The sequence below is a fragment of the Pteronotus mesoamericanus genome, unplaced genomic scaffold, assembly GCF_021234165.1.
Source record: "Pteronotus mesoamericanus isolate MK-2021 breed Mesoamerican mustached bat unplaced genomic scaffold, CSHL_Meso_final contig_73, whole genome shotgun sequence".
Classification (NCBI taxonomy): Eukaryota; Metazoa; Chordata; class Mammalia; order Chiroptera; family Mormoopidae; genus Pteronotus; species Pteronotus mesoamericanus.
This window is the reverse complement of record NW_026555245.1, coordinates 3,121,283-3,133,679: the sequence shown is the minus strand read 5'-3', so window position 1 is coordinate 3,133,679 and position 12,397 is coordinate 3,121,283. Positions and strand designations below refer to the sequence as shown.

The following is a 12,397-nucleotide window of genomic DNA, read 5'->3' as shown; positions in this document are numbered from 1 at the left end:
AGGAACACAGGTGCAAAGGGAAAAAATGAATAAGTACCTATCAACAATAACTTTAAATATAAATGGCTTAAATACTCCACTCAAAAGACATAGGGTAGCTCAATGGATTAGAAAACATGCCCCACACATATGCTGCCTATAAGAGACCCACCTCAGAACACAGGACCTACACAGACTGAGAGTAAAGGGATGGAAAAAGATTCCAAGTAAATGGACAGGGGAAAAAAGCCAGCGTAGCCATACTTATATCAAACAAAACAAATTTGAAAACAAAGGCCATAAAAAGAGACCCAGAAGGACACTTCATAATACTCAAAGGAAGAACTCATCAAGAAGACATAAACATTGTAAACTTATATGCACCCAACATAGGAGCACTCAAATATATAAGGAAAATTGTGGAGGACTTCAAGAAATATATAGACAGCAATACACTGATAATAGGGGATTTTAAAACCCAACTGTCAGCAATGGATAGATCTCCTAAACAAAATACCAAGAAAGCTATTGTGGAACTGAATGGCGCATTAGATCAAAAGGACTTTACTGACATATACAGAACCTTTCATCCAAAAGAAGCAAAATATACATTCTTTTCAAATGCACAAGGAATACTTTCAAAGACTGACAACATGATAGGACACAAATAAAGCCTTAACAAATTCAAGGAAATTGAAACCATAACAAGCATTTTCTCAGACCACAAGGGCTTGAAACTACAAACCAACCTAAAGGAAAAAACTCAAAAACACTCAAACTCATGGAGACTGAACAGCATGCTATTAAACAATGAATGGGTCAATAATGAGATCAAAGAAGAAATCGAAAAGTTTCTGGAAACAAATGAAAATGAACATGCACTGTCCAAAACCTATGAAACATGGCGAGGGCAGTCCTGAGAGGGAATTTCATAGCAATACAGGCCTACCTAAGAGACAGAAACATTTCAAATAAACAACCTAATCCTACAGCTTCAAGAACTGGAGAAACAACAACAAACAAAACCCCGAGCGAGTACAAGGAAGGAAATAATCAAGATCAGAGCAGAAATTAATGACATAGAGACTAAAAGAACAAGTCCAGGAGCTGCTCTTTGAAAACATAAACAGCCGACAAGCTTTTAAGCCGACTCATCAAGAAAAAAACGGAGAGGACCCAAATAAATATTAGAAATGAAAGAGAAGAAACAAAGGATTCTAAGAAATTACTATGAATAATTATATGCCAACAAATTTGAAAACCTCCATGAAATGGACAAATTTCTAGAAAAAAATGACCTTCCAACCCTGAATGAAGAAGCAGAAAGCCTGAACAGACTGATAACAGCTGGTGAAATTGAAGCAGTCATCAAAAAACTCCGGGCACGCAAAAGCCCTGAACTGGACAGCTTCACAGGACAATTTCACAAAACATTTAAGGAAGACCTAACCTCTGTCCTTCTCAGGTTATTCAAAAAAATCCAAGAAGGATGACTCCCAAGCTCTTTTTATGAGGCCAGTATCATCCTAATCCCAAAACCAGGTAAAGACATGACAAAGAAAGAAAACTACAGGCCAATATCACTGGTGAACACAGATGCTAAAATCGTCAACAAAATATTGACAAACCTCATCCAGCAATACATTAAAAACATCATCCACGATGATCAAGTGGGAGTCATCCCAAGGATGCAAAGAAGGTTCAATATTCACAAATCAATAAACATAATACGTCACATAAGCAAAAGGAAAGACAAGTCATGTGATCATATCCATAGATGCAGAAAAATCATTTGATAAGGTACAGCATCTGTTTATGATCAAAACACTCAGCAAAGTGGGACTAAAGGGGACATACCCCAACGTAATAAAGGCCATATATGAAAAATCTACAGCCAACATCATACTCAACGGGAAAACACTAAAAGCTTTCCCACTGAGATCAGGAACAAGACATGGTTGCCCACTTTCACCACTTCTATTCCACATAGTATTGGAAATCCTGGCCACAGCAATCAGACCAGAAAAAGAAATAAAAGGTATCCAAATTAGAAAGGAGAAAGTAAAACTGTCATTGTTTGCAGATGACATGATAGTGTACACAAAGAACTCAATAGAATCCACCAAAAAACTACTCAATCTAATAAGTGAATTTGGCAAAACAGCAGGATACAAAGTCAATATTCAGAAATTGAAGGCATTTTTGTTCACCAACAATTAAACACCTCAATCAGAAATCAGGAAAAAATATCCCATTTGCTATAGCAACTAGAAAAATAAAGTACCGAGGAATAAACTTAACCAAGGAGGTAAAAGACCTGTACTCAGAAAACTACACAATACTGAAGAAAGAAATTAAGGAAGACACAAATAAATGGAAGCATATAACGTGTTCATGGATTGGAAGAATTAACATCATCAAAATGTCCATACTACCCAAAGCAATTTATACATTCAACACAATTCCTATTAAAATACCAATGACATATTTCACAGATATAGAACAGACATTTCAAAAATTTATATGGAACCTCAAATGACCCTGAATACCTGCGGCAATTTTGAGAAAGAACAAAGTAGGAGGGGTCACAATACCTGACATCAAACTATATTATAAGGCCACTGTCATCAAAACAGTCTGGTATTGGCATAAGAACACACACATAGATTGATGGAACAAAATAGAGAGCCCAGAAATAAACCCATGTCTCTACGGTCAATTAATATTCAACAAAAGGGTCAGGAGCATAAAATGGAGTAAAAATAGCCTCTTCAACAAATGGTGTTGGGAGATCTGGACAGCTACATGCAAAAAAATGAAATTTGACCACCAACTTACACCATACACAAAAATAAACTCAAGATGGATAAAAGACTTAAATATAAGTCATGACACCATAAAAGGCCTAGAGGAGAACACAGGCAGGAAACTCTCAGACATCCCACACAGCAATATTTTCACCAATATGTCCCCTAGAGCAAGGTACATAAAGGAAAGAATAAACAAATGGGACTTCATCAAAATAGGAAGCTTTTGCACGGCTAAAGAGAACATCAGCAAAATGAAAAGGGAACCTACTGTATGGGAAAATATATTTGCTAATGATACCTCAGACAAGGGTTTGATCTCCAAAATATATAAAGAACTCACACAACTCCACTCCAGGGAGACAAACAATCCTGTTAAAAAATGGGCAAAGGACATGAACAGACACTTCTCTAAGGAGCACATATACAGGGCCCAGAAACACAGGAAAGGATGCTCAGCATTCTAGCCATCAGAGAGATGCAAATTAAAACCACAATGAGATAGCACTTCACATCAGTCAGAATGGCCATCAGAAACACATCAACAAACAACAAGTTCTGGTGAGGTTGTGGAGAAAAGGAAACCCTAGTTCACTGTTGGTGGGAATGCAGACTGGTGCAGCCACTGTGGAAAACAGTTTGGAATTTCCTCAAAAAGATAAAAATGGAACTGCCTTTTGGCCCTGAGATTCCACTGCTGAGATTATACCCTAATAATCCCAAAACACCAAGTCAAATGCACCCCAATGTTCATAGCAGCACAGTTCACAATAGCCAAGTGCTGGAAGCACCCTAAGTGCCCATCAATAAATGAGTGGATCAAAAAACTATGGTACATTTACACAATGGAATACTACTCAGCAGAAAAGAAGAAAGAGCTACTACCCTTTGTGGCAGCATGGATGGAACTGGGGAGCATTATGCTAAGCAAAATAAGTACAGGGGTGAAAGACAAATACCATATGATCTCACCTATAGGTGGAACCTAACCAACAAAACAAACAAACAAGAAAAACAGAACCAGCAACTAAAAGAAAAAAACAAACCAACAGTAACGGGGCAGGGGGTGGTGGAGGGAGGGTGGTAATAGTGAAAAGGAGGAGAAGGGTTAAGTCAATGAACATGTATAAAGACCCATGGTGAAAGCTAAAGTGGGGAAAGATTGAGGGTGGGAGTGGGTGAGGCAAGGGAAAGTGGTGGCGGGAAAATGGTGACAAATGTATTTGAACAATAAAAAAATTCAAAAATAATTTAAAGAAAGAATATTTTTAAAAAAGAAAGTAAGTATAAAATAGTCATTACAAAAATTGGCAAATGAACTTTCCAGTGAACCACAGTAATAAGATTGTTGGGCTCAGTTCAACTTGCTAAAATAATTTTTAGTGATATCTGTCAAGTTAGTTCATCTTCCAACATCATTCAGCTATTCAACAAAGATTTATCCAACAAAAGAACTTTGTCCAATGGGTGTGAATAAAAGAAACACACACACACAAAGTGAGATAAAGACATTTCAGGTATTTGCAAGAGTGTAATAACAGACAATCAATTCTACACTGGGTAAAAAGGAGATAAATGAGGGGAAAAAAAGGTAAATAGATCAGAGCTCTGGAAAAAGCATAACCCGTGCAACACAGACATTTGCACAAACGAGCTAGAGGGATAAGACTATTGTTGGAGGATAAAAAGTCTGAATTAGTCCTTAAAAATGAGAATGTTGCTGGTGATAACATTTAGGGCATGGCCATGATAATGGTGAATGGGATGTAGAGAAAAATTCTGCTTGTTGTATCTATAAGACATGCTTATTTCATTTAAATCAGCACCCACTCACATGGTCTTTAAACTGCCAATCCAATCCTTCCAATTACAACCTTGTCTAAACTCACCAAGCATCAATATTCCTTCCACCCCTCCAGATTTGCTAAGAAACAAGAAAGTCCACAGTACAGATACTTTAAGTCAGGGGTCAGTTAAACTTTTTCTGTAAAGGGCCAGATAATATATATTTTAGATACTCAGAGCCATGTAGTATTACTTGTTCTGTCACAACTACTCAACTTTGCCACTGTAGTACAAAAGTGACCAGACAACATATAAATAAATGAGCATGTTCACTAAAACTTTACTTATGTACACTGAAATTTGAATTTCATATAATATTCATGTATCACAACATATTATTCTTTTCATTTTCCCAACTATTTAGAAATATATTAAGTCATTCGTAGCTCACAGGCCATATAAAAACAAGAGGCAGGCCAAATGTGGTCCATGGATCACAGCTTACTGACTCAAGCTTTACCTGAAAAGTTAAATATTAATAAAACTATATAAATACAGTTGACTCCTGAACAATGCAGAGGTTATGGGTGTTAACACCCGCCCCCCGTGTGCAGTTGAAAACTCACATATAATTTTTGACTCCCCAAAACTTTAGCTGTCCCTTTGTATCCAAGGAAGATTGGTTCCAGGCCACACTCTCCCTCAGCAGATACCAAAATTTGCCGATGCTCAAGCCCCCTATATAAAACAGCATAGATCAGGGTATACACGCAGCCCTCTGCATCCACAGAAACCCAGCTATAGAATGAAAACGGTACAGGTATTTATTTTTTAAAAATCCATGTATAAGTGGATCTACCCAGTTCAAACACATGTTGTTCAAAGGTCAACTGTATAACATACTGTTATTTAAACATAAATAATATTTTTTTAAGTAATGAGTTTCAAATAACTGCTTCATGTGTTATTTCTGTAATTTATACACACTGGTACTTAAAATTACAGTACCTACCTTTTTTCTGATACCCCTTTTAACTTGCTCATCTTGAGTTACTTTATTTCACCATTTCAGATAATCTAAAAAAAAAAAAAAAAGTTAAACATAATTCTGTTTTCTATACTTTAGATGTCATAAAAGCTATACAACTTAAAGTTTTTATTATGAGAAACACAAGATAACACTGGAAACCAAAGAAGAATGTTTGAGTTCTATGTGCTTCTGGCAAGTCACTTCAAAGTACGGTATGTGCCTATTACCTAAAATTAACCAGTAAAATGTTACCAAAATCCTGGAGCTAAAAAAATGCCAAAACCCAACCTAATACAGTTTACTGTCTAGCGTTAAGATTTCTTTGGAGACAAAATTATCCTTCCCTTTCTAATACTCCTTTTTAAAATACTCAAACCAACCATAGAATTCTGGTATTAGTGTACTTATTGTCCCCTATTCATGCAGTGGCAAATACTCGTAATTATGCATGATTATTTCTATATAAGAACACTTTTAAAAATTAATAGCAAACTGTTCAGAGTAAAAACCTACAACATCATCTCATTTAATGTACTTAATGCATGTTCTATCAATACAGGGTTCATCTTTACAAAGCACATACTACATATTTTAAAATCTTAAATCTTGATTCATAAAATTTTGGTAATTTTTCCAATTTTGCAACTCTTCACCCAAAAATGCCCTTTAACTTTATATATCAATGTTTACTGAAGCAGAATTTTGTGGCATCACTAAAAAAAGGAAAAAGGCTACCACCAATTCAACAAATTAATCACGTACCTATCACTATTTAGTAACGCTGTATATTTAAAAGAAAACAAACATGATAAAGAGCAGGCATAGGTATGAGAAGATATAGATATTCTGGATGTTTTTTTCCAATAACAAAGAGCTTTTACTTCAACAAAGCATCATGTTTTTATTATTCTTACTAACTCAATTATAAAAGAGGAAACCTATTTTGGGTTATGTATAAAAATTATGTGGTCTGTTTTTAAAATTTTCTACTCTTTCTAAAATTCTAAAATTTTAAAATTCTAAAAATTCTAAAATTTTCTACTCTTTCATTCAACTGACTTTTTAAAAAAATGACTAGAAAGTCAAAATAACTTTCCCAATATCCAAATTAATTACGACTTACTATATATACGGAGGGGCTAGGGGCAGCAGGGGAGGATCCTCTTTGTTTTCAAAAGTGCTATTGTTGCCAGGCATCAACAGAAGTTACTTCTTGTTGAGTGGTACAACTTTCTCTAAAACTACATTAGCAGCACATCTCACAAAAAGTTCACTGTAAATTCTGAGTTGCAAAGATTAATGTTGGGCACTTACATGATTTCTATTTCAACAGTTAAGAAACAAACTTTCAGCTCACAATAAAATAATAGTTTAACCACAGGCATTTCTCTCCACACCCTCCTGGGACTAGATTAAAGTAGACAGTAAAGAAATAAAGTTATGTTGGACCTTGGCTGGGTAGCTCAGTTGGCTGAAGAATCATTCCAATTACAACATGGTTGTCAGTTCAATCCCCACATATAAGAATCAACCAATGATTGCATAAATAAGTGGAACAACAAATCTCTCTCTCCCTCTCTTTCTTCCCCTCTCTAAAATCAATTTTTTAAAAATTTGAGTTTTTTCAAATTCTCATATATTCAAATTATGTCTTAAGCAGTATTTTTATTAACATTATTTTGGTTTATAATTTTTAGTAGCTTTGTTATTTAACATTCTCAACAATTTTCACATTGCAAATGGTAATAAAAATCAACTTACATGTGGTACTGACAAACAAACAGATGAATGCAACAGGACTGAAGTCTAGAAATAACCACATGTATCTATGGCCAACTGATTTTGACACAGGTGCCAAGTACATTCAATTACAAAAGAACAGACTGTTCTTTGCTGATACAACTGGATTTCCATACATAAAGGAATGAAGTTGGATGCCTACTCACACATTATATAAAAAGTAAGTCAAAATGAATCAACAACCTAAAAATCAGCACTATAACTCTTTGAAGAAAAGATGTGGCTAAATTTGCATGACATTGGATTTGGCAATAGATTCTTAGTTATTATAACAAAAGCACAGAAATAGAAGAAAAAAAGATAAATTGGACTTCAAAATTTTAAATTTTTTTCCACCAAAGGATATTAAGAAAGTGGAGACAACCTACAGAATGAGAGAAAATGCTTTCATATCACATATGTGATAAGGGATACAGAACTCCTATAACTCAACAACCGAAAGACAACCCAATTTAAAAATGGGCAACAGTCTCGATTTCCCCTACGAATCCCAAAACACCAACTCAAAAGAACCTATGCACCCCAATGTTCATAGCAGCACAGTTCACAATAGCCAAGTGTTGGAAGCAACCTAAATGCCCATCAGTAGATGAGTGGATCAAAAAACTATGGTACATTTACACAATGGAATACTACGCAGCAGAAAGAAGAAAAAGAACTATTACCCTTCACGATAACATGGATGGAACTAGAGAGCATTATGCTAAGTGAAATAAGCCAGGGGGGCAAAAGACAAATACCATATGATCTCACCTATAAGTGGACCCTAACCAACAAAACAAACAAGTGAGGAAAATATAACCAGCAACATTGAAAGAAAAATAAAACCAACAGAGTCAAGAGGGAAGAGGGGGTGGGGGAAGGGAAGGGAAGGGTCAATTCAAGGAACATGTATAAAGGACCCATGGACAAAGCCAAAATGGGGAAGGATTGAAGAAGGGAGGTGGGGGAGGCGGTGGCAGAAAGGTGGAGACAAATGTATTTGAACAAAAAATAAAAGTTTAAAAAATAAATAAATATAATACTCTAAATAAATTATTATATAAATAAAAATTAAAATGGACAACAGACTTGAATAAACATTTCTCCAAAGCAAATGTACAAATAGTCAATGAGCATATAAAAAGATGTTCAACATCACCAGTCTTTGGGAAATGCAAATCAAAATCTCAGTATTATTCATACATACTTTGATGTCTATAATCTAAAAAGTGGAAAATCACAAAAGATGTCGAGAATGGAGATAAACTGGAACCCTCATATGCTTCTGATGGGAACGTAAAATGGTGCAACCACAGTGGAAAACAGTTTGGCAGTTCCTCCAAAACCTAAGTATAGAATTTCTACATGGCCACGCAATTCTACTCCTAGTTATATACCCAAAATAACTGAAAACAGGGACTCAAACATATTATTGTATGTCAATGTTCATAGCAGCATTATTCACAATAGCTGAAAAGTAGCAACAACCCAGTATCCACTAAAAGATGAATGGACTAAAAGTGTGGTATGTAAGTACAGTGGAATATTATTCTGCCATAAAAAGTAATTTTCCTGCCATAACTGGTGTGACTCAGTTGATCAGGCATCATCCCGCAAAGCAAAAGGTCGCCATTTCAATTCTGGGTCAGAACACTTGCCTGGGTTTCAGGTTCCGTTCCCCAAAGGGGCACATATGGGAGTCAACCAATTGATGTTTTTCCCTCACAGTGATGTTTCTCTCCCTCTCTTCCTCCCTTCCCACCTCTCTAAAAATAAATAAATAAAGCGCTTTGAAAAAGAAAAAAGGAATATTCGGATGCATGCTACATATATTAACCTTGAAAACACTGTGCTAAGTGAAATAAGCCAGAAACAAAACAACAACAAATATTGTATGCTTTGCTTCTACTTACATGAAAAGATCTAGAATAGGTAAATTTATAGAAATACAAAGATTAAAGGTTACCTCAAGCTGCAAGTAAGGGAGAATGGGTAGTCACTGCTTAATGGTAATTACAGAGTTTCTATTAGAGGTAACGAAAAATTTTGTAAATAGGAGCGATGGCTGCACAACATTGTGAATGTAATTAATGTCACTGAATTATAAGCTTAAAATTATAAGATTAAAATGGTTTAGTTTTATTTATTTATTTTTAGAGAGAGGGAATGGGAAAGAGAAAGAGGAGAGAAACACTGACGTGTGAGAGACACATCGATCGGCTGCCTCTTGCACACCCCCAGCTGGAGACCTGGCTGCAATCCAGGCATGTGCCCTGACTGGGAATCGAACCAGCGACCATTCAGTTCTCAGGCCTGCACTCAATCCACTGAGCCACACCAGCCAGGGTGAGCCTAAAATAGTTTATATGGTAAATTTTATGATAAATATATTTTACTACAACAAAAATTACCAAAAAACATTAGCTTACAATATATATTTAAACTAAGACTATCAAGCCTATCTTTAAAATTAACAAAACAAAACAAAAAAAAACTGAATCCAGTTATTTAACATAAATTTATTACTTTTATCATATGAGTCTTTAAAAATCATGAAAAGCAGCTTAGTTTCCAGAATGGTAAACTAAGTTAATTACTTGTTTGTTTTTCAAATAAGGTTGGTTAAAGTCTTTTTTTGTTTGCTTTAAATAAAAATACTCTTGCACATACCATATACACAGGCAATACTTTACTAATATATAATAAAAATCTGTGGTGAAACCCATATGCCTTCTTGAATAAAGTAAATATAAAATGGGAAATTTAAGAAAAGGAAAATCTTTTTTTTTCTATCTGCATAACTACCTCACATCAGGGTTTATATCCTTTGTGGTGATAGAGATCCACACAAGAGTAGACTAATTAGATGGCCAAAATAATTAGATACACAGAAAAATTATTCTCTATCAGAAAAGCTGTAGCGATCATTACTGAAGTACTTTATTATAAGACTTAATACTTTAAAAAAAAATAAAATAAAAAATAAAGACCTAAGATTTCCAAACACTGCCCTGATAGCTTTGAGCTTCACAGGGCCCTAAAGGCCTAACGAGAGTCCTCCCACGCCTGCCATATGTGCCCCATCCAGTGGGAAAGGCTCCTTACCCGCTAGTTTCACTGTGAGCCAAACCAGCTGTACTGAGTTCAGTTCAAAACTGAACTAGTTTTAGTTCCCTGCCAGCTGTCAAAATTATTCAAACAAACTAATCCCAAATTCCCATAGTAAAGGTATGGGAGGGCTACTTCATCCTCTTGTTACTACAACGCCTGTCTCCCACAGGCCCTGCAGCTGGTTCACTCTATTATCAAGTGCCATCCTCTCCCATGCTGTGAGTATTTGTGACTAACAAATTGCTGTCAATCTCATCTTACCAGTGTGAGGTAGTACCCATTTCATACTATTTAGGACAGACGATCCCTACTTCACTAATGGATTGAATTGGAGGTGATAAGAACTATTATTGTATCTAAACCTTTCTGTTCAAACTAATATCACAGCTATAGATGTTATCATTTTTATAGAGGAGTTCCCTGAGACCTAAAAATGATTTCCTGGCTCCTCCAGTGTAGAAAGACTGAGGAAGGCTAAAGGCCAGTCTAGTCTCTTGTAGGATGGGCAGGTGCCAAGAAGAACAGGTCCAGTTCCAGCCTACTTCTGTAACTGATAAGTATAGCAAAACATTTCTGATCACTATAGCCTCCTGAACACAAGAGTTTCCTGATTTTAAGACATGTTTGTGATCCCAGCAATGAAAATCTAGGAGCAATTTCACAATTACACATGAGGCCTCTTAATCTAAAAGAAACAATACCACTTTTGGTTTCTCAGTTCTGTGCAGATTTTGGGAGTTGTTCCTTGAAGCTCAACTTAAGACTCTCTTTACAGTTCTCTGAACAGGTCTGTAAACTATTTACTACCTGTGCCAGACAATTTATTGCCCCTCATCTCCAAATTAACCTTTTGCCTATTCTGTGAAAATGGATGTATGAGGTCTGTCCAGAAAAGGTCCAGCCATTGTTAATATAATGAGAATGTTTTGTGCGACATTGATGTAACCTTGGAGGCAAGGAGAGTAGAATAGAATGCACAGGTGTGAACAATGACAACTTCACTGTATTAGTGGGGGCAGCAGACACTGTTGAGTGAGCATGTGTACTGTGTGGCTGTCACATTCAAAATGACTGAGGAGTAGAGCAACGAATCTGCATCAAATTTTACATTAAGCTTGAATATTCCTCCACGGAAACTACTTGAATGATTCAGAAGATCCTAGCTATGGGCAACTGGTGACTGGCAGCCTCATCACAACAACGCACCTGCTCACGCATCACATCTCATGCAGAGTTTTGTGGTAAAACATCGTATCAGCCAGATAATTCAGCCCCAGTACAGCCCAGATTTGGTGCTCTGCTACTTCCAGCTTTTCCTAAAACTAAAATCACCTTTCAAAGAGATTTCAGACTGTTTATGGGATTCAAAAAAATACTTCAGGGCAGCTGATGGTAACTGGGAGAACTGAGTGAGATCCTAAAGTACATACTTTGAAGGGGACTGAGGTGTCATTATCCTATGTACAATGTTTCTTGTATCTTCTTCAATAAATGTCTCTATTTTTCTATAGTATGTGTATAGTAAATGTCTCTCTTTTCTATATTTTTCTGGACAGACCTCATGCTGTCAAAATATCCATTTCTTTGCCAGCTAACACAATACTAAGCTTTTTCAAGAGGGCACAGGAAACACATTGCAGGTGAAAGAATTTTGCTTCTGGTTCCAGTGAGCTCAGACTCCTTCAACAAGGACCCACACTCCTGCAACGAGGGTGGCTTCTCCAGCAGCAGGCTCCTGCAGCACATGCAGCTTCTGCAGCAGAAGGCCAGGCAGTTTTTGCAGCACAGTGACTCTGGTGAGACATCTTCCCATGAAGTTTTTCCTGGCACCCTGGAGGGTGCCTATCCAGCAAATTCACCATCCACAGCTACTTGCCTTGAACTTGTCCTTTTCCAACAAGGT

The 12,397-nt window shown here is 36.3% G+C and overlaps 1 protein-coding gene across 4 annotated transcripts in view; it reads right to left on the bottom strand.

Moving 5' to 3' along the window:
• The window catches only part of AGTPBP1 (ATP/GTP binding carboxypeptidase 1), a 147,096-nt gene that overhangs the window by 122,842 nt on the left and 11,857 nt on the right, over positions 1 to 12,397 (bottom strand). For 2 of the 4 annotated variants that reach the window (XM_054582946.1, XM_054582947.1), the window contains exon 2: positions 5,584 to 5,648. The exons of the other annotated variants lie outside the window; for them this stretch is intronic. In XM_054582946.1, the coding sequence (XP_054438921.1) occupies positions 5,584 to 5,615 (32 nt within the window). In that variant the 5' untranslated portion in view covers positions 5,616 to 5,648. The remainder of the gene's footprint in view (positions 1 to 5,583; positions 5,649 to 12,397) is intronic. 4 annotated transcript variants of the gene reach the window in all.